This window comes from Orycteropus afer, unplaced genomic scaffold (assembly GCF_000298275.1).
Source record: "Orycteropus afer afer isolate SDZICR_OR568_19922 unplaced genomic scaffold, OryAfe1.0 scaffold00050, whole genome shotgun sequence".
NCBI lineage: Eukaryota > Metazoa > Chordata > Mammalia > Tubulidentata > Orycteropodidae > Orycteropus > Orycteropus afer.
Genome location: NW_006921637.1, coordinates 11,092,408 through 11,114,870, shown reverse-complemented (window position 1 = coordinate 11,114,870; position 22,463 = coordinate 11,092,408). Strand labels below are relative to the sequence as shown.

At 43.9% G+C, this 22,463-nt stretch overlaps 1 protein-coding gene across 1 annotated transcript in view; it reads left to right on the top strand.

The window, feature by feature from the left end:
- Window positions 1-22,463, top strand: part of TRIM67 (tripartite motif containing 67) — an 88,151-nt gene that overhangs the window by 63,645 nt on the left and 2,043 nt on the right. The window contains exons 2-8 of the mRNA XM_007938490.2: window positions 7,461-7,556; window positions 8,727-8,849; window positions 9,851-9,961; window positions 11,115-11,274; window positions 13,249-13,394; window positions 18,431-18,569; window positions 20,181-20,484. Of these exons, the coding sequence (XP_007936681.1) occupies window positions 7,461-7,556; window positions 8,727-8,849; window positions 9,851-9,961; window positions 11,115-11,274; window positions 13,249-13,394; window positions 18,431-18,569; window positions 20,181-20,484 (1,079 nt within the window). The remainder of the gene's footprint in view (window positions 1-7,460; window positions 7,557-8,726; window positions 8,850-9,850; window positions 9,962-11,114; window positions 11,275-13,248; window positions 13,395-18,430; window positions 18,570-20,180; window positions 20,485-22,463) is intronic.

Here is a 22,463-nt window from a genome sequence, read left to right as displayed (position 1 = left end):
CTGAGACTATGGCCCCTAGCTGCCCTTCAGGTCTGGAATTGAACCCACACCTGTGGTTTCCAGCCAAACAAAATACAGGCATGTGAGTTAAACATTTACCTCAAGTAGATACACTCCTTGGAGAGAACTATCATGGGAGAAAGAAGGGCTGCTTATGCACAGGGAGACAGCTCAGTCCCTCTGGGTAGCTGGCTGTGTACGAAAGAATGGACACTGGGAAGAGGTAACTGTGGTCAATGACATAAGACAAAGTATATGTGAACTGCTGTATGGAAAGTGAATTTGCTCTGTAAATCTTCACCCAAATCACAGTAAAAAAATATATATATATTTTCCCCAGAACAGATAGAAACAGCTTTCTGTTGGAGCCTGTGCCCTGAATTCTGACATATAGCCTCCTAAATACGAGAAAATATATTTCTGTTCATTAAAGTCACCCATTTGTGTCATTTCTGTTATAGAAGCACTAAGTAACTAAGATAACACACTTAACAAAGTATACAGTGACTATTTGATTAACATTACTTATGTATAATATCAAAATTCTAAATTTAAGTCAGGGCCCAAATAACCCTTCTTGCTTCACTATATAGTAAACCAAAAAAACCAAACTCACTGCCATTGAGTCAACCCATAGTGATCCCTCCTTAGGTTTCTGAGGAGGTATCTCTACGGAAGTAGATAGCCCAGCCTTCCTTCCAAGGAGTGGCTGGTGGGTTTGAACTGTCAGCCTTCCGGTTAGCAGTCAAATGCCTTAGGCACTATGCCACCAGAGCTCCTTTCACCATAGTAGGCCTGTGTTAAAGAGTCTGTTAAGGAAGTTCCTTTTCTTTGTGAGTTCTGAATGGTTGTGTAATTTGCAACAGGCACCAATAGCCATTCATTCATAAGTGCACTTGTTCTTCTCAAGTAAAATGTTCTGATTTTAGGTACAGAGAGTTCACTGGGAAAATTTTTTATTATCTCCTTACCAGAGCATCTGCCTCCCCACATGAATAATAGGAAGAATAGCCCCTCCCCATGCCTGTCTGAGCTTCCAGAGTGTGTTAACTCATTGTCATCAAGTTCATTTGACTCATGGCAACTCCATGTGTTACATGGTTACTCAGTTGTAATCTTTACAGAAGCAGATTGCCAAGCCTTTCTTCTGTGGCACCACTGGGCAGATTCGAACTGCCCGGGCAATTGTCAAATGCAAACCATTTACGTGCCATGCAACTGCAACTTACTGTCTATAGAGGATGGAACCTCACTTTCAGGGTAAGATGATTTTATGGCAAAACAAAGATGTGATGATGCCAATTAGCAGTGGCAGTGATATGTCCCATAGATCAGAAATAAGGAAGTGGTCCCAAGGGACTTAGGGAAGCTTGTACCAAAATTTGTGGAGAAAGTAGCTGCTATAGGGCACAGAGGAAGATGGAACTGAATAGAAAGACAACCAGTCCAGGTGCAAAAATTTGCACAAGCCCTTTGTGATAAGACAGGAATTACTGTAGGATCACAGATTGCTATTTGAGGATGTGAGTTCTTGTTTGTTAAAGCTTTTTTATATTTTCTGTAATTAGGCCTTTTAGTTCTTTCTTAGTGTTTAGTACATTTTTAAAATGCTAGTCTGGTCAGCTGTGCTAAGAAAGAGGTTTTTGTCTATCTTGGATCAGAGTTTGAAAGAGGAAGCACTTACCAACTGCCTGACACAGTGGAAACAACAGAGTGGTGTTGGCAGAGTAAGAGATCCTAAAACCAAAAGCAAACCAAGCTCACTGCCATCAAGTAGATTCCAACTAATAGCAACCGCCTTTGGGTTTCCAAGGCTATAAATCTTTATGGAAGCAGACTGCCTTATCTTTCTTCTATGGAGCAGCTCATGGGTTCAAACTACAGATCTTTTGGTTAGCAGCCAAATGCCTTAACAACTACACCACCAGAGCTCCTTGAGAGATCCCCAAACAGAAGGTAAACAGAGGGCACCTGAGTTAGAAACCCTTGTTTAGAAACTGTCCCCCCATCCAGAAATGTTTTTCAAATCTGGGTCCTCTTCTCCATCCCCATGGTCTGTTTTCACTGTAGTGGGCCCAGGCAAAGGGCATGAAACAGGTAGGTAACTATCGAGTTTGCTGTCAATATGGAGGCAGCAAGGGGAGAGGAGGATGCCTGAAAGGGAAAAGGAGGTGTTTTAGTTTGAACATAAACCTCTGGGTGCCAAAGTACTCAGGTAAGTAGGTTACCAAATCTTGTTTCTAGTTAGGGAATAGGAGGATATGTATTGATTGCAAGAGGGCCCCAACCAATGTTTAGGGAAGGGGACCAATGAGGATTTGGTGGGCTGGTCTGGTCCCTTAAGCAAACTGGACACAGGGCAGAGCTAAGGTAGGTAATTGAAATTTAAAGCAGAAGTGAGGAAAGAACAAACTATGACCATGCAAGACTAGAGGTGGGGAAAAGCTGCCTATTGTGGGCACATGAGGACTCAGGGACCACTGGCCAACAGAGTTGGAACAGTTGAATGATCCCAGAGCCCATCCAAGTTCTATTTGTACCCATGCCTGGTTCTTTCAGGCTGCTGCTCCAAGTCCTTTGGTAGCTGCAGAGTTGAGGGTGGGCAGCCACTGTCATTGCCAGTGCCCAAGCCTCAGGGCTGCCTTTTCCACCTGCTCCAGTCATCTATAACAGAATAGGTTAAAACAACAATGAGCCTTTCTTTTGCTCACAAATCTGTGTTTCAGGCAGGGATTGGGGGCACCACTTATCTCTGCTCTATAATGTCTGGGTTTCATGCTTCAAATGGCTGGGGGTGGGGTCAGCTGGGGACCAGCAGAGCATCTCTCATATTGCAGACTCAGGACACTCCTTAAGGTCTCTCCCATGTTCTCTCCAGCAAGGCAGACTCAGGGTAGCAGGACTTAGTGATGGCTCAGAGCTCCAAGAACAAGAATTTCCAGAGGCCTAGGCAGAAGTTGCAAAGTGTTTTAATCTAGCATCAGAAGTTCCAGAATATGGTCTTTTCCATCATATTCTAATGGCAAGAAAACCACTATGTCCAGCCCACAGTCAAGAGGAAAAGACAGTGAATCCTGCCCCACCCTCAATGGAAAGAGTGTCAAAGAACTTACTACCATTTTTAATTCATTACACCATTTCACCAAGGCCTCAGCAAAGTCTGTCTCCAGATTCTGTGCAATGCACAGAATACAAAAAGCAAGGACCATACAATATAAAAAGAAAGGGCTTTGAAGGCCTCGCTCCTGGTACAGTGTCATGGATTTAATTGTGTGTCCAAAAATATGTGGCAACTTGGCTGGGCCATGATTCTCAGTAGTTTGGCAGTTATGTAATCATCTCCCATGATATGATCTGATGTGATTAGCCAATCAGTTGCAAGGAAATTAGAATGGGATGCAACACCCTTACCCAGGTCACAGTTCTGATGTAAGGGGAGTTTCCCTAGGGTATGGCCTATATCATCTTTTATCTTAAGAGAGATAATAGAAGAAAGAAGTAAGCAGAGACAGAGGGACCTCAGTACCACTCTTTTTAGAGCCAGGAGCAGAGACATTCTTTGGACTTGGGATCCCTGCAGAGAACTACCTAGACCCAGGGGAAGATTGATGCCAAGACACATAGAGATCTCCAAGGGATGCTGGACCCAGAGATATTGAACGGAAACAGGGACCATACCCCAGAACTGATGGAGAGAAAAATTCTTCCCCTAGAGCTGGTGACCTGGATTTGGACTTTTAGCCTCCTAAACTGTGAGAATAAATATCTGTTTGTTAAAGCCAAAAAAAAAAAAAAATAGAAGAAGAAGAAGAAAAAGCAACGGAAAAAGCAAGTCCCACTTTCTGGTGGCACATCTGGTGGACCTGGGAGCAGTGACACTCAGCACCCACTGAACTGTGACATTGTTCCCCACTCTCTCAGCCAGATGTTGGCTTGACTTACTGGAATCCTTCCAAGTCCCTCTGCTCTTTGGTTCCTTATTGGGCAGGAAGTGGGTCAATGGGCCTTGGGGAAAGCTAGCAGCCGGCTAGGTGGAGCTGTGCTAAAGCTGGGCCAGCTCAAGGATATGTGTCTCCTCCCCTAACCTGGTCACTCACACAGAAGCAAGGGAAGTGTTCTGTGTTTTTTGCTGAGCAACAAAATGGATCTGTTAAGATCTAGTCCACTTTTAGCATGTAGCTCCAGTCAAGCATCCATATGCTTTTTTTTTTTTTTTTTTTTTAATTGTGATTTGGGTGAAAGTTTACAGAGCAAATTCATTTTCTATACAACAGTTCATAACATTTTATTTCATGACATTGGCTGCAATCCCTATAATGTAACAGATCTCTTCCCATTCCCTCCCTCTTGTTACTCTTTCCCTATGCCTTCCTGTCCTCTGAGCTATCTCTCTGTTCAAATACTGCCCTTCTGGTCTCCCACAGTTGATTGCTCTAAGGAATGTACCTGGTATAAATGTTCACCTCACACACCTGTCTATTATTTGGCTGGAAGCTACCAAAGTGAGTTCAATTCCAGGCCTGAAGGGTCATTGGGGGCCATAGTCTCTGGGGTTTCACCAGGCTCTATCAGACCAGTAAGGCTTGTCTTTTGTAATTTTGAATTTTATTCCACATTTTTCTCCCACTTTATCCAGGACCTCATAAGTTGAACCCTTTCAACTGCTTGACAGTGGTAGCTGGGCACCATCTGGTTTTCCTCATTCTTCTTTGTACTGAACAAGGAGAGACCCATTGTTGCATCTAGATGGCTACTTGCAAGCTTTTAAGACCCCAGGTGGTGCTCACCAAAGTAGGATGTAAAACAATGTTTTTGTGTAGTTATGTTATACCAATTGAGCTGATGTCCCCCCTCAACCACGATCCTGAGCCTATGGACCCAATGACTCTCCCTCAAGGTGTTTGGCTGAGGCTAAGAAGTTTCATAACTTTACCCTGTTAGTTCTATTATATATATGGACATTCTTACAGTACATACAAATAGATGTATAGAAATATGGTCTGCCAAACTTTGTCATGGGTATATTCCTTTTTGCCTAGACATATCTGACCATTTAGCTTCCTGTTTGTTATTACTGATAATGCAGTTTTGTGTATGTTAAAGTGTTTATCCTTATTGCCTGTCCTTCTTGTGCACCTTTCTGTGTCTTCTTTCTTTTCCTTAGCGTGATTGTGTTGGTCACTTGCTTTTAGCATATTGCACTCATATGCTTTTAATTCAACCACTGAGCATGTTTTGAGCCTCCCAAAAGTGCAAAGAGAAAAGGCAAAGTCCTTCCACCAGCACATATAGACTTGTGGGAGGAGGCCCACCTGGTTCAGCTTCTGTGGCTCCATGTTTCAGTAGGGTTTTGTGGAAAGGGAGCTACTGCTCTTTTCTGATCAATTCAAATGTAAAAAGTCTTCAAATTAAAGATACCCCAAGGGGCTTATAGATGATGCTGCCCCCTCTCAGATGAAATGTGCTGGGTTGTCCTGTGCACGTCTCCTAGAGTGACATTCATGTATACACACTTGCCCAGTACAGTGGCCACTAGCCACATGTGGTGATTTAAACCTAAACTAAATAAAATTTAAAATCTGGTTCTTTATTCATATTGTTGTTGTTGTTGTTATGTGCCATCGAGTCAGCCCTGACTCATAGCGACCCCTCCTTGGGTTTCCGAGGCAGTATCACTATGGAAGTAGGATTGCCCAACCTTCCTTCCGAGGAGTGGCTGGTGGGTTTGAACCGCCAGCCTTCTGGTTAGCAGTCAAGTGTCTTAGCCACTATGCTACCAGAGCTCCAAGTTTAAAGTGCTCCACAGCCATATCTGGCCAGTGGATGCTGTATTAGATAGCTTAGATACAGTACATTTCTTTTATTACTCTAAGTTCTGTTAGATATTCTTACTGTATAGATAATTACAATAAATATGATTCACATGGAAGTGGTGGGGGGAACAAAGCCAGCTGAGATGGGGGAGGTATGGTGACATGAGTTGAGGGGAAAAAGGTTTCTCCAAGGAGCAGCATCTTAGCTGAACCTCAGGCCAAGGCTCTCAACTCTCCAAGTGTCAGGGCTCCAAACATTGACCTTAACTTGAGTGTTTATGTCCTCTGGCCCAAGGTCCCTTCTTCCTCATTGCACATACAGCCCTGTATCTTCTCATCCACTCCATGGCTCCATCTATCATCTGTCAGAGATTTTCAACTGAGGCTGGAGGGCTGTTAAAACTCAAATTCCTGGGCTCCACCCTCACTATTTCTGGGTGGGGTCAGAGAATGTGCATTTCTAACAATTTCCTAAGTGATACTAATGCTGCTGGTCCAGGAACTACACTTTGAGACCACTGGTATGATCTAAATACTTTCATACATTCATTCAACAAAAATTTATTTTGGCACAGTACCTAAGGCAATTGACTGCTAACCAGAAGGTTGGTGGTTCAAACCCACCAGCCACTCCACAGTAGCAAGACTGGACAATCTACTTCCGTAAAGATTTACCACCTCAGAAACTCAATGGGGTTAAGTGTTAAGAAGAAGAATGAAGCAAGGTGAGGGGAGAAGGCACTTTTACACAGGGTGGTCAGGGAGGATCTTCTCCTAAGGTGACATTTAAGCAGAGACCTAAAGAAAGTGGGTGTGGAGAGACCCAGGCCTTTTTGACCCTATTTTGCTCCATTCTCAGCTTTTTAATTTGAAAAATAAGACATTAAATATAAGATCATCAGTCTACTCAATAGCTAGGATTTGAAGACAAATTTGACTGTGTATGTATGCGGCTAGTTGAAAAGATTTATGCTCAAGGTTACAAGTTTGATCTCAGTTTGCAGGTCCACATTGTATCCTATCTCTGCAGGGTGAGGAGGGCTAAGGGGGCTGCCTACAAGGAGCCTGTGTCTCCCTTCTCAATGAAAACTGAGGATCCCCCTCTGTCCTTATGGCTCTAGCTCATAGTCAGGCCTCTTCCCCTGACTGCACCACCAGGTATGTACCCCAGGCCAAAGGTAGGCACCTGTGTAGGCATGGGGTGGGTGGAGCACGGCCTGTAGTCTGGGATGTCCATACATATGCATTTGAAGGCCCTCCTGATGCAGGACAGAGCTGCTGGTGAGAAGAGAGGGGAACAGAGGGCCAAAGGGCCTCCATTTGCATTCTTGTCCTAAGTTTCATCAGTGTCAAGGGCAGGCCTGTCAGCTTGAACCAATTAGTTAGGACTTCTTCTTGCTTCTTTTCAGCCCTGGGGTCTAGATAGAAGAGTATATAGGCCAATTAACACTCACCAACCATTGCAGGAAAAGTAAGCACATGTCAGACCATGAGTTGGCAGTGGTGTCTTCATAAATTAGGCTAGTGGATGCTATGAATCAGTTCTCTCCTCCCTTGTAAGCACAAGTCTTTATGATTAAGTGCAAATTGTGTGCCTTTAACACCTATTTTTTTTTCCAATATGTGATTTTTTTTTTTTTTTTAAAGGCACAACTATCTCAGGCCTTAAATGGAGTTTCCGACAAGGCAAAAGAAGCTAAGGAGTTTCTGGTTCAGCTCAAGAATATACTGCAGCAGATCCAGGTGAGGAACACTCAGGGAAGAAAGTTTGTAAATTATAAATAGCATGAAGAAGAAAGGGAGTCTTGTGATAAGTATGTTTGTCAGTGATGAACATTACTGTTTCATTGTTCTATTGTACAGCCTTGGATGCTGAAGACAATACACACTCAATCCACTGACACTCAGATAACACCTGATGAAGAAACAGAAGTCCTATACACTGGAAATTACCAATGGAATTTTACATAGAGTTGTTTATGGAGAATCATAGAATAGACAGCTTGAAAGATGCAACTCTCCATGGCCATGTAAATCCTATGCAGTATTTGCGCGCAGTGCTTTTGTACCCAAGAATGCCCTTGTCATCAAATAATATAATATAAATGCATCACTTACTAGATAAATGTATTCATTGAGGGCCTTTGTTGAAGATACAAAAAAGGATAAAACTCAGCCTCTGGCCTCAGAGAGCCCTGTCTGTGGGGCAGAGTGTCACACATGCACACTAGAGGAATTGTTTATGCAGATGACAAGCCCCATAAAGCATTCAAGCATCTGAGTGGAGAATAGGGAATGAGAGCCCCTGAAGTCTTAACCAATTACTGTGCAGAATTCAGCTATGAGGTCTTTCAAGTCATGATGCTTCTGATGTTTTAGAGACATGAGGTCTGACTCTACACAGAGCTGAATGACTCAGGAGGATTCTTTTTAGGAATGAAAAAGATATTTTTGTTTGTTGGTTTTACTTTTTTTTCCAATTATGAAAGCAAAAATATGTGTTACAGAAATTTTAGAAAATAGAAAAACTAGAGAAAAAATGTCCACCATTTTCCTACCACTTGAAGTGACCATTCTTACCATTTTGACACATGTGGTTCCATTACTTTACACACACACACATACATACACACACATACACACAGTATATCTGAGATTATACTACATGTAGCTTTTTACCCTATTTTCTGTTTTTGTTTTTTTAATTAATGCTCTCATGAGCATTTTCCCTGGCATTAAGAATTCTCTATGAACAGAGTTTGAATGGCTATGGAATATTCCATCATATAGAATGGGCCATGATTTCACAGTGCCCCTCCCCTAATGTATAATCTTCTCTGAAATACATCTTTGTCTAAAGCACTGGCCAAATTTTGGCATCTTTTCTATCTAAAGCTCTTCTGCTTCCCCTAGGAAAACGGACTAGACTATGAAGCCTGCCTAGTTGCTCAGTGTGATGCCCTGGTTGATGCTTTAACTCGGCAGAAAGCCAAACTGCTCACCAAGGTTACTAAAGAGAGGGAGCACAAGCTGAAAGTAAGTACCAAGATGGCTGTTGCACTTAATCCTCATTATATCTTCTGTACTCAGCATGGGTGAAGTACGCAGTAGGCACTGGTTAAACAGTAGTTGAGTAAGTGGATGAGTGAATGAATGAAAGAAGGAGGGGTGAGTGAGCTAGCTAGTGTACCAGGGACTAGTTACACTAATACAAACATGACATAGGCCCTCCATTTTACTGAAGCCAGTAAACACCCATGCTCTCCCAACAAAGCTAAAGCCAGACTTCCTGTGTCCAGCTGTTTTAAAGTCATAGGTCTATCCTCTCCCATCTTCTACTAAATCCTTGTTTTCTATCTAAGGCTTCTTCCTGTTCTTGCCTGACTTGCAGAGCAGAGATGATCCATGACAGTGACTAGGTTTTGGTCTTCCCAGGTCTCTAGTTCTTTCTGATGTCCCATGCACTCAATAATCACCAATAAAAATATGGTCAGTTTCCACCAAAGGAAGGGCAGGGTCTTCCTTCATATGAAATTAAGTCCCTAGGGCAAGTTAAGGACCCCTGAATGCTTTGAATGGATAAAGGGTTGGCTCATTGTCCAGGGAGTCCAATGCATTTAAAGATATTTCTTAACTGATTCAGAAGATATTAACTTGCAAGGAAAGAAGGAATGAATGTTGGGAATGACCTTGGTTTATAAGTGAAGCAGCTAAAGACCGCTCAATAAGTCAGAAGCAAGACCAGAAGCTAGTGGCTGGTCATGCAGACAGCTTTCGATTATGCATTTTCTGTGTTTTACCATCCAGAGTTAAGGAGGTTTGCTCTGGTGGACACTGTGTCCCTGTTGTTGGGAAGAAGGTCCCAGGATAGAGTGAGTGCACATGGTGCTCAGGAGCACATCAGAGCAGGGGGTGCAAGGAAGATCAGACCAGGGCCACTTCCTCCATGTACTTTTGTGCTATTTCTGTGACTCTTGCTGCAGCCTGGCTGCTTGCTCTCTAATAAGACAATTTCTAAAAGAAGTTTTTCATTGCAGATGGTTTGGGATCAGATCAATCACTGCACATTGAAGTTGCGCCAGTCAACAGGGCTGATGGAGTATTGCCTGGAGGTGATCAAGGAGAATGACCCCTCTGGGTTTCTACAGGTAAGTTCACTCCTGGAAGACACCAGGTGGGCACGGCTTCTTCTCTCTTCTACCTCCACTGCCACACCCCAGACAGGCTGAAGCTTTAGGCAAGTTCCCTTCCAGTGGCTTAGAGTGTAGATTCTCCTTTGCTCAGTGATTCCAGAAGACATAGGTTCTCACCTTGGCTCAGAGGCCTCTCACTAACTGGATCTCCTTCATCTGTAAACAAGGAATTTAAAGGTCATAATCACTAAGGCCAAAGTGCTATGCTTTTACACTTGGATTTTCATGTTCCCCTCTTCTTTGTCCAAATGGGAAAGGAAAGTCTTTGCTAAACAAGCTGGGCAGATCCCAATGGGAGAAGTGAGTTAGCAGAATAAACATGTTCCATCAATGTGCAACATCCTACAGGCCTGGGCAGGTGACTGCTGCCTCCAAAGAGCATACTGGTCATCTCTCCAATACATCAGATGACTCAGAGTCATAAAGTCTCTTAGGAATGTGGCCGTGATTCAGAAAGGAATTCAGTCATCTGTCTGTGGGGAAAATGGTGAATCCCACTGATTATTCCCCAAGAAGGCACTTCAGATCATGACTCTGCAGGGACTCTGCAGGGACAGGTATAAATTTCTGAGTAAGGAGAACTTCTCATTGAGGAGAGCAGAGCTATGGGTGTGATGCCATGAGAGTTTAGAGCAGAGATTCCAGAGCAACTCAGAGGGAACAAGTCAAAGATAGGAGATTTCAGAGTTCTGGGGATATGAGAGATGATTTCTTCACACCCTGGGACATATTCTTAGTATATTTCACTTTGCAAAATACTAACTCTAACAAAACAGATACAATGAAAATATTTTTTGTATTTTTTTTTTAAAAAAAGCATTATTTGTTTTACAAAAGGATTTAGTCCAATTTCTTTAATAGCAAGTGCTTCTTGACATTGAGCATGACCACATTTTAAAAATATGATTTAAACAATACAACAAATTTTGTAAGGGTCATACAGAGCAGAAATGGTATTTATTCTCTGAATTGGGACTGAGAGCACATGCTTAGTACAGCCTCTTCTTGTCCCTGAACCATAAAGACAAATTCTACTCTTCTTCCTCACCACTTGCTGCACAATTTCTCCTTTGCAAATCGAAACTCCAAACCGTCTGTTCCCTTTAAGATCTCGGATGCCCTGATCAAGCGTGTCCAGGTGTCTCAGGAACAGTGGGTGAAAGGCGCCCTGGAGCCCAAGGTGTCAGCGGAGTTCGACCTGACTTTGGACAGTGAGCCACTGCTGCAGGCCATCCACCAGCTGGACTTCATCCAGATGAAATGTAGGGGTGAGCCGCAGTTGGCCCCACTTCTATGCTTCTCTTGGGAGAGGCATCCAGTCTGGGGGGTAGCTTAGAGCCATTGGAAGATGGATGATGTCTGGAGTCAGAGACCTGGGGTCACATCCCAGCCCATCTTCCCACTGTGTGACCAATGACGAGGAACCACCACGCTGAGCCGTAGTCTTCTCATTTATAGAAGGAGAATTGATTGTCCATTCAGAAACTTTTATTAAGCACCTACCACAAGCCAGCTATGATTTTAGGTGCGAAGGATATAACAGGGAACAAGTCTGCTGATTCCCAAACAAGACTGAGTTTATATTCTAGTAGAAGAATTAGACACTGAACAAATAAACTTATAATGTCTGATAGTGACAGGTGAAATGATGAAGAAGGAGGCAGGCAGAGATGTGGGAGGTGTATTAGAGGTGAGAAGGAACAGGGTAGAGGAAAAAGAGAGACAGAGACAATGCAGGGAAACAGCATTGCAGAAGGCAGAGGGATGGCAAGTGCAAAGGCCCTGGGGCAGGAATAAATTTTTGTATTCTAGAAGAGCAAGAAGGTCAGAGATGAAATCAGAAAAAACAAGGTGAGGAGTGGTAAGAGATGAAGTCAGAAAGCAACAAAGGCCAGCCAGCATCAGGGTTAATAAAGTTTGGATAATTTGCCCCAGTTACAAAGTTAGCAAGTGATGGCCAGAACAAGAGTCCTGTTTCATACATTATCTCCCCAGAGATGCCAATGTACATTTAGGAAAGGGATTAAAGGCGCATTTATTGTCTTAATGTTTTTAAAGCAAGATATCAAAGGATTAAAGGTCATATCTGCAGTACCTGTGAACTCAAAATCCCTCACCTGCAAAATACTTGGCCATTTTTAAAAAGCGCAATGTCACACTCACTCCCACACACACATTTGCACCTCAGAGATGTTTGAAAATGCCACCTGCTCTAGGTGCCACTGAGATGCCAAGAAGAGCAAGAGGAGCCAGGCAGAGTGGGGGTGAACCCAGTGGAAAGGAAGGACCCTCTGACTCCTTTAGAGTACAGGGGTGTCTTCAGATGCTGCTCTTGACTGTGTGAAGGTCAGAGGTGAGGCAGGAGAGCAAAGCGAGGAAATGAGGGCCCAGGGGAGCTGTAGGGTCCAAGAGTTAAATTCTTACACACCTATGAAAAGAGGGCCTAGGGTAATTAGGCTGTGCTCAGTCATCCCTAAGACCAAGTCTGCAGTCAGGAAAGAGATTTCAACCAACTGAACTATCAGCTAAATCCTAGAAGATCTGCCATAATATGTAGCACCAAATTGAAATACATACCTGTTACAAAACTGATGTTGGTTTTTCCCGTAAAGCAGCAGTGTGGAATATATATAGTTTCTAAAATCCCTTGAACCTGAACACAGCTAGAAAATGTAAAAGATCCTCCCAATTTCACCTTGATAGTACTTAGGATACATTTGGTAAAATTCCTCGTTCCCCCAGTAGACGGTCTCGTCCTCTAAAATCACTGCCCTTTCCCAGATCTAGCTCCCTTGGCCCCTTAAATCCTCAGCCAAAGATTTCCAAGCCTTTCTACATAGTGAAGGGGAAGGGGCGCAGCCCAGGGGTGAGCTTTGTGCTCACATTCAATGCTGGGCCTATGGATAGGAATCTGTTGGAATTCCTTTGAGTTCTCCATAGGACAGAGTCAAAATCAGTGATTCTCAATAGAGGTTGGGAAGAGTGTCTCCCTTACTTATGGCCTGCAGATTCAGGGGGTGGAGGCCTCTGCCATGCCCTATCTTGGGATTCCATTTACCCTAGGATTGAGAAGTATGGCTACTTATGCATGCCTTGATTCCCAATCCCACTGGGACTAGGACTCCTGTGCTGGGTGGTGCATATAAGGGGCTGGGGGCAGTGATTACAAGCGGCAGGGGCAGCAGGAGCCAGAACAGGAAGGCGTGGCGCGCTAACTGTGCCCGCCTCCTCCTATCCCCCAGTGCCGCCAGTCCCGCTGCTGCAGCTGGAGAAGTGCTGCACCCGCAACAACAGCGTCACGCTGGCCTGGAGGATGCCGCCTTTCACTCACAGCCCCGTGGATGGTTACATCCTGGAGCTAGATGACGGCGACGGCGGGCAGTTCCGGGTAAGCCTCAATCGCTCGGTCCAAACCCTGCCCCGTCTCTGGGCCTTCCTGACACCGCCCTAAATCTGAGCTACCCAACAGGGCCTCGAGCATGGTCATTGGGCCTGTCTGAGGTCACGGGAGACAGGACACTTCTCCACCGAGAGCTGGCAGAAGCCTCGCTCATAGAGAATACTCAGGCGAGTTTCCTGTAAAGACTGCCAAAGGGGTGGTGCTAAGGATGTTTTGCGTTGGGCTGAAGCAGAGCTCAGAAGAGGTGCCACCAACACACAACTACTTCCCAGTTAACACTACCAGTCCAGTCATAGTTATTCCTCAGCACCCTCTCAGATACCACTCCATTCATGTAGGTTCCCCAGTGCAGGGCAACCACTGAGTTCCTGCCAGGTTTTACCACACCGGGCTTCTTTGGTTCACTGATTATTTCACAGGAATTGATCTTGTTTCTCTGAAGGTACAGGTTTCTGGAGAGTAAAAAGTACAACCTGGCCTCGCCTTACATTCCCTTGTCTACCTGGCACAGTGCAGGGTAGAAGATGCTGAAGAAATGGCTGTTGAATTGGGATCAAATTCTACATTCATTGGTGGTATATTGTGAGGACAATGAAAACAACTTCTATCTTATATAAACCCTAGGACAGCCCTTGACTCCATTCCAGGCTCCCCAAGAGCCCACTACATTGAGGTTTCACACTGTTAAGTTCAGGTTGCTGCTAAGTTGTATTGACATAATCACCTAAAACCAAACCCAATGCCACTGAGTCGATTCTGACTCATAGTGACCCCCATTGGGTTGCCAAGGTGGTAAATCTTTATGGAAGTAGATTGCCCATTCTTGCTTCCATGGAGTGGCTGGTGGGTTTGAACCACCAACCTTCTGATTAGCAGTCAGATACCTTAGGCACTGTGCTACCAGAGCTCCTTGACATGATCACTAGGAAGCACTAACTCTAAGCCTTCTCAGAGCTTGTCCATTCTAACCTCAAGAAAACTAAATAGACTCATTCTGACAAGGCACTGTAATCATAACAAAGTTTGCTTTTCTTCTTCCGGGGAGTCACACCCATTTAAGAATCTTTGTCAAGCCCATTTAAGAAATTCTTTCATTTCTCTCAATGGGATTCATGTAATTTCATTTCTGTTTAAAAGATGCTCTACAAGAATGTAAGAGCTGGGAAATAACTGCAACACTCATTCGGAGATTGAGCCCTGCGTGAATATGGGCCACTTAGAGAAATGAGAAGGTGAGGTATTTGAGCCAGAAACAGCATGCTCAGTTACTGGGTCTAGCCCATTCACTCCTGTTCTGCAAATAAGCTTCTCAACTGGAAAGCAGGAAGGGGGCCTGTGTTTTTGAAATGAGAAGAAAGAAAAGACTGTTTCAGAGTTATTCAAAGCAATAGCCACAGAGCTAAAATAAAAATGGTCTTTCCCCTTTTAGACATGGCCACTAACAAAAGCTAGATCTAAGGGCTAGTTTATGAGAAACAAGATGTTATGGTGGGAAAATGGGAGCTTTGAATACAAGCAGACCTGGGTTTGAATTCTGACTCCTAAATGGATTAGCTGTGATATTGAGCAAGTTCTCTACCTTCTCAGATCTTGAACTCCTTGTTTGTAAAATATGAAAAATGACAATAATGCCCTAAGGTTGTTGTGAGAATTAACATATCTTTTTTTAAAAAAATTATCATGATGTGGATGAAAGTTTACAGAGCAAAATTCATTTTCCATACAGCAATTCATACACATTTTGTTTCATGACATTTACTGCAATTCCTCATAATGTAACAGCTCTCTTTCCACTTTCTCCTTGTAGTTTCCTCTTCTCTGTGTCCTTCTTTCCTGTGTACTCCTGCCCCCTGAGTTATCTCCCTGTGCAAATACTGCCTTTCTGTTCTCCAAAGATTGATCGTTCTAAGAAGTATATCTACCTGATGTAAATGTTCACCCTATATACTTGTCTGTTGTTTAACTGGAAGCTATAGAAGTGAGTTTAATTCCAGATCTGAAGGGTAACTAGGGGCCATAGTCTTGGAGGTCTCACCAGGCTCTATCAGATCAGTAAACCTGGTCTTTTTTTTTTTTTTTTCTTTTATGATTTTGAGTTTTGTTCCACACTTTTCGCCCACTCTATCCAGGATCTCCGGCACCTGCCCCTTTCCGAGTAGTTGACAGTGATAGCTGGGTACCATCGAAGTTATTCTGGTCTCATGGTCATACAGGCTAAGGTTCGCATGGTCCACTAGTGCCTTGGACTAATTTAAGGACCCAGTCATACCTCACCAAAGTAGGACGTAGAACACTGTTTTTGTGTAGTATGTTATGCCAATTGAACTTGATGTCCCCTGCGACCATGGCCCTGAGCTCACAGGTCTAACACTTTGCTTCATCAGGGTGGTTGACTATGCCTAAGAAGTTATCATGGATTAACATATCTTATACAATGCCTGGCACAGAGCTATTATTATTAATAACATATAATTAAAAGGGAAATATAGTTCCCTCCTAAACAACCAAGCAGTAAAGATGTTTTAGACAAACTAAGCAGAATATAATGAAATACAAGTGGTGTAAAGCTGTTCTGGATTTGGAGGGCTTAATAGAAGAAGGGAGACTTTGAAGTGAATAAGTAACAAAGTAAAACCTTGGAAAAGGATCCTTGGGGTCTGATGCAGAAATGTCTCACCTGCTTGGGAGACCAAGTAAAAAAGCAGCTCCAGAAGAGCCAAAGAAGAAGACTAGGAGTAGTAGTGGAGTACACCTCACACCAGGAGTGGTTCCAGACCAGACCAACCTTGAACTAGGCTGTCCTTCATCAACACCTTCCTTCTGTCTACTTTCTCCCCTCATATGTGATGATGCTTCTTTTAGAAACGTTGGTGGTTTTCAAAAGACCTGTACATAGAAAACTACAAATCACTACTCCAAGAAATTACAAGAGATCTACATAAATGAAAGAACATACCATGCTCATGGATAGGAAGATTGAAAATTGTAAAATGTCAATTCTACCCAAAGCAATCTATACATTCAATGCAATCCCAATCCAGATCCCATCAGTATTCTTTAAGGATATGGAAAAACCAATCACTAATTTTATATGGAAAGGAAAGAGACTGCAAATAAGCAAAGCACTATTGAAGAAGAAGAACAAAGTAGGAGGTCTCACACTAGTCAACAACTAGTATCAGACACGTAGACCACACACAGACCAGTGGAACAGAATTGAGAACCCAGAAATAGATCTATGGTCAGCTGATTTTTGGCAAAGGGCTGAAATCCATTAAATGGGCATAAGGTGGTCTCTTTAACAAATGGTACTGGCAAAACTGGATATCCATTTGCAGAAAAATTAAATAAGATCTATACCTCACACCATACACAGAAACTAATTCCAGATGGATCAAAAACAAATGTGAAACCTAAAACTATAAAGTTCCCCAAGGAAAAAATAGGGACAAATTTAGGGGCCTTCATTTGTGGCATAAATAGACAGCCAAGCATAACCCAAAATGCACAAACAGCTAAAGATACACTAGATGAATGGAACCTTCTAAAAATTAAATTTTTATGTGCTTCCTAAGATTTCTTCAACAGAGTAAAAAGAGAACCTACAGAATGGGAAAAAATGTTTGGCAATGACATATCTGGCATATAAAATTTATAGAAAACTCCAATACTTCAACAACAAAAATATCAACAATGCAATTTAAAAATGGGCAGAATACATGAACAGGCATTTCACCAAAGAGGATATTCAGGCAACCAGAAAATACATGAAGAAATGCTCACGATCATTAGCCATCAGAGAGATGCAAGTCAAAACAACAATGAGATACTATCTCAACCCGACACTAATGGCAAAGTTCAACAAGACGGAAAATAACAAATGGTGGCCAGGATGTGGAGAGATTAGGACTCTCATACACTGCTGGTGGGACTATCAAATAATATAGCCACTGCGGAAAGCAGTATGGTGATTCCTTAAAAAGCTGGAATTAGAAATACCATTTGATCCAGCAATCCCATTACTAGGATATATACCTATGGTATCAAATGGTATTTGATCCCGCAATCCCATTACTAGGTATATATCCTAGGTATAGGTATATACTAGGATATATACCTAGTAATGGGATTGCGGGATCAAATGGTATTTCCATGTTCATCGCAGCACTATTTACAATAGCAAAAAGGTGGAAGCAGCCTAGGTGCCCATCAACAGAAGAATGGAAAACCAAACTATGGTACATACATACAATGGAATACTATGCAACACTAAATAATAATGGAGAATATGCAAAACACCATATAACATGGATGAATTTGGAGGACATTATGCTGAGTGAAATAAGTCAATCACAGAAGGACAAATATAGTATTAGTTCATTATTGTAAAAGAGTCAAGGAAAAGTTTATATATGGAAGGAAACTTTCTTTGTTGGTTACCAGGGGTGGGAGGGGAGGGGAGGGAATACTGAAAAAAAAATGCATTGACCCATGTCACTTCAGTTTTGTGTATTTCACTGTACATAAATTATATTTCAATAAAATGTATTTTAAAAAAAAATGTTGGTAGTTTTGATCAGTGAGTTGCATAACTCTGGTTTTCTACTTTAAATTCCCACTGAAATCCAAAAATCTTACATTGCCCTACAAGAGGAGGAAGAGATACCTCACAGCTATCCCCTGGAGGATTGGTACTTCTCCAGAACTTTAAAGCCCCAGATCTTGTCTAGCAGGGGTTGACCTTGTCAGACACAGAAAGTTTCTCAGGCCGAGTCTCAGCTGGCTGCAGGGGTATAATCCCTGTCTCCCTAAGACCCTCTCACATCTCACAGCCTCACAGAGGAGCAAGACCAGCCAATCCATAAGTGCCCTACTCAAGGGATGGCCTGCAACTTGGCCATGACTGAGTGAAATGTTCCTTGTTCAGTAGTTTCTGTTGAGATTGTAGCATCATTCATTTCAAATTGTTGCCTAGGCAGAAATTTCCAAATAATGACAAACTTAATGGCCTTGCCTTTCTTCAGGAAGTGTATGTTGGCAAGGAGACCCTGTGCACCATTGATGGCCTTCATTTCAACAGCACATACAATGCCAGGGTCAAGGCCTTCAACTCATCAGGTGTCGGGCCTTACAGTAAAACAGTTGTTCTGCAGACATCTGACGGTGAGTCCTGTGTATAATCTTGATCAGAGAAGCACATTCAGGGACTGTGAAGGTGTTCCTAAAGGAGGCATATAAGCCCCCAGACCTAACTCACACCTCACCCCATAGACTGTGAGGAACTGTCAGAAGTTAGGAAAGGGTGGAGTGGAGGGGAGGGCTGCTGGATAAGATGCAGGTTCCACCAGCCTTATTTCTGCTCAGCATGTGCCACACTGCACTGCACCCTCCCTCACCACAAGCTGAGAAATGAACATTCCTTTACCCCATTTTTTTTGGACCTGAGAAATGAGACTAAAGTCGAGTGGCTCAAGGAGGCTAAACTTCACCAATTTCTGAAGGGGTGAAGGGTGGGTGGGACAGTCTCAGGGTGGACTAGGTGCCACTGATGCCTCACGATGACACACCCCCTCCCCTAGAGTCAAGCCTTTTCCTCAGTGGTAACACATTCCTCAGACACTCAATGGAAAAGCTCATATCTGATGGTTTTTGTACTTAGCTATGTCCTTTCCACCAGCCACTCCTCGGAAGGAAGGTTGGGCAATCCTACTTCCGTAGTGATAACTGCCTCGGAAACCCAAGGAGGGGTCGCTAGGAGTCGGGGCCGACTCTATGGCAAATAACAACAACAACAACAACATGTCCTTTTGGGTGTATGGCAATAAGAGCACATTAACATTCAGTCAGAGTTTGAGTGTCTGAGACCTTTGTGAGGAGCAATAATGTAAATAAAGAACCACACTCCAAAAATAGTCTGCCCTGTCAAACGAGACAAGACCTAGTTGAGTTGCAGAGGTCTCCACTCCCCACTGGCTCCAAGGATGGTGTTCGACCTGTATTTATTGCCATTATTTTTACTTTGAGTGCCCCTGAGACAAACACAACACACCTGATTACATCCTGGGGCAGGTGGAGCAGGAGTAGAAGCAGAAGCTATCTTTAGGGTACAGCCTGGTGCCTCTCTCCTGAAATCATGCCAACTGCAGAGCTGCTTTGTAAACCACAGAGCCCATTAGTGTTCTGCCCTGTGAGCTCTGCAACATGAAGGTGGACAGTTCTTGCCTGGCACTGTGGTTACAGTGTTAAAGTGAGGGCTCACTACCCACAACTGGAGGGCTCTAAAAAGCAGAAGGCACATGACCCATGGGATGTAGAACAGGGAGGATGAGCTTTATGGCTTATCACATCATTTTTCTGTGTCTCCAATCTCCCATCCACGATGTGGGCCACCTAACTCCTTCCTTCATGGGGCATTTGGAATGGTGATAGAAATCAAGGGTCCATGAAATTCATTTATATTTGAGGCCAGTATGTCTGTGTTCCTTGGCAAAGTTGGGTATATAGGATTGGAACTTAAAGAACATAGAGCAGGGAAGGAAGGGAGCACATGTGCAGGCATGTGTGTTTGTTGTATGTGTGTATGGGTGTGTGGGCACACGTGTGTGTGTGTTATGGTGTGTGTGTGTGTGTGTGTGTGTGGTGATCGTACATGGAAGAACATTCAATGCTGAGTGTTGACTTCTGACAGAGACTCCATGTCTCTGAGCCCAGGTTAGAACACTCTTTGTGGAATTCCAACTCTTGATCTCTTCCTCTTGTCTCCTTCCCCTCCAGTGGCCTGGTTCACATTTGACCCCAACTCTGGCCACCGAGACATCATTTTGTCCAATGACAACCAGACAGCCACCTGCAGCAGCTATGATGATCGAGTGGTCCTGGGCACAGCTGCATTCTCCAAGGGTGTGCATTACTGGGAGCTGCACGTGGACCGGTATGACAATCACCCTGACCCTGCCTTCGGGGTCGCCAGGGTCAACGTGGTCAAAGACATGATGCTAGGCAAGGACGACAAGGCCTGGGCCATGTATGTGGACAACAACCGCAGCTGGTTCATGCATTGCAACTCCCACACCAACAGGTGCGCTGTCCCTGCCTTGCCTCCCCTCCTTGGGCAGAGAGGAGTTTGGGAATGAGGGTTCCCATTGGGCCAGTGTCCCTTGTGTGCTTTCCTATGCCAGGTATCAAAGACATGAGGGGTTCAGCCACTTTGTCTCCCACTTCCAGATTTGACTCCATCCAGATGAAAGTGACCAAATAAAATATGTAACCAAAACAAACAAACAAACAAACAAACAAACCACTGCCATCAAGTCAATTCTGACTCATAGCAACCACAAAGGTCAGAGTAGAACTGCCCCATGGGACTTCCAAGGCTGTAAATCTTTGTTGAAGCAGACTGCCTCATCTTTCTCCCTGATGGGTTCAAACCTCCAGCCTTATGGTTAGCAGCCCTATACTTTAACCACAGTGTCACCCGAGCTCCATCAGAGCTCTCTGTAACAGACAGTAGAACAGCATCAGCCCAAAGAGCTTTCCCTGTCCACTCATTTCCAAAAGCATTTCTTGGCCTCTCACTGACCTTTCCAATTCCTTGTTGATTTGGTCTAGTAACCAGTTGCCACTGAGTTGACTGACTCATGGTAACCCCATGTGTGTCAGAGTAGGAGGGTTTTCAATGGTTGATTTTTTTTTTTTTTTAAGTTGAATACCAGGCTTTTTGTTCGAGGTGCCTGTGTGTGGACTTGAACCACCAACATTTTGGTTAGCAGCCAAGTGCATTAACCATTTGCACCACTCAGGGACTCTGATGCTTCAGTAGGGACCATAAAGAGCAGGGCAAGCAGAAGGAAATTTGAGTGGTGAGAAAGTGGGCAGGAGGAACCTGTACCTCTATTTGCATCACCTCAGTGAAGAGCAGATGCAGGTGATGAAGACCTAGGAGGGGATGGCCATCAGGGCAGGGCAGGGCAGGGCAGAGGCTTGGTGAGTGTGCCTCATGTGGACCAGGGCAAGACACATTTCTGCCCCTCAGATTGTTGCTTACTGCCACCTAGTGTCAGAATAGCACCAATAGATCATTTCTAGTTTGCCTTCCCACCTGCAGAATCCTGCCTTTGGCCCCTAACACCCTTAGGAAAATTTGCCCTCTCAAGAAACCTCCACCACCAGAATTCCCTCCAGCCAGCCTCATGAAAACTTGGAATCTCACAAACTTCTTTCAACACTTTTTCTGTGTTGAAACCCAGAGTTCCCCTTCTTTCCCCCTACATATGAGCCTCCAGTTGATCAACTCATTCCTAATCAGGAAAGGAAAAAGCAGCTTTTTTCCTGAGAGAGGAGCAGCAGGGGCAGGGCTAAGACCTCAGTCCTATAGCTTGTTGTTGTTATGTTGTTATGTGCCATCGAGTCAAACCTGACTCATAGCGACCCCTCCTTGGGTTTCCGAGGCAGTATCACTACGGAAGTAGGATTGCCCAACCTTCCTTCCGAGGAGTGGCTGGTGGGTTTGAACCGCCAGCCGTCGGGTTAGCAGGCAAGTGTCTTAGCCACTATGCTACCAGAGCTCAGGAGAAGGAAAGTAATAAATTTGGCCATGACAGCCAAAGGCCCTCCTAGGAGAGCATACCTCATTAAAGATCCATTCCTCCCCCCAGACATGAACTTCTACTGAGTTTAGAACCCATCAGGGGAACATCAATAACTTAGCAAGAGCTTCATAATTTACACTCTCAAGGTCACATTGTTAGAACAGTACTTACAGGACCAGATTCCAGATTCAGCACCCACTCCTCCTTTAGTGTGCTGCCTTTTAAAGCCCCAAGGATGCTTCTAGGAGCCGTGGTGGCAGAGTGCTAACCAAAAAGCAGGTGGTCTGACTCACCAGCCACTCCATGGGAGAATGATGTAGCAGTCTGCTTCTGTAATGGTTACAGTCTTGGAAACCCTATGGAACAGTTCTACTCTGCCCTGTAGGGTCACTATGAGTGGGAATCATCTTGATGGCAATGGGTTTAGGATGTTTCTAAGGAGCCTTTGTGGCCCAATAGTTAAATGCTT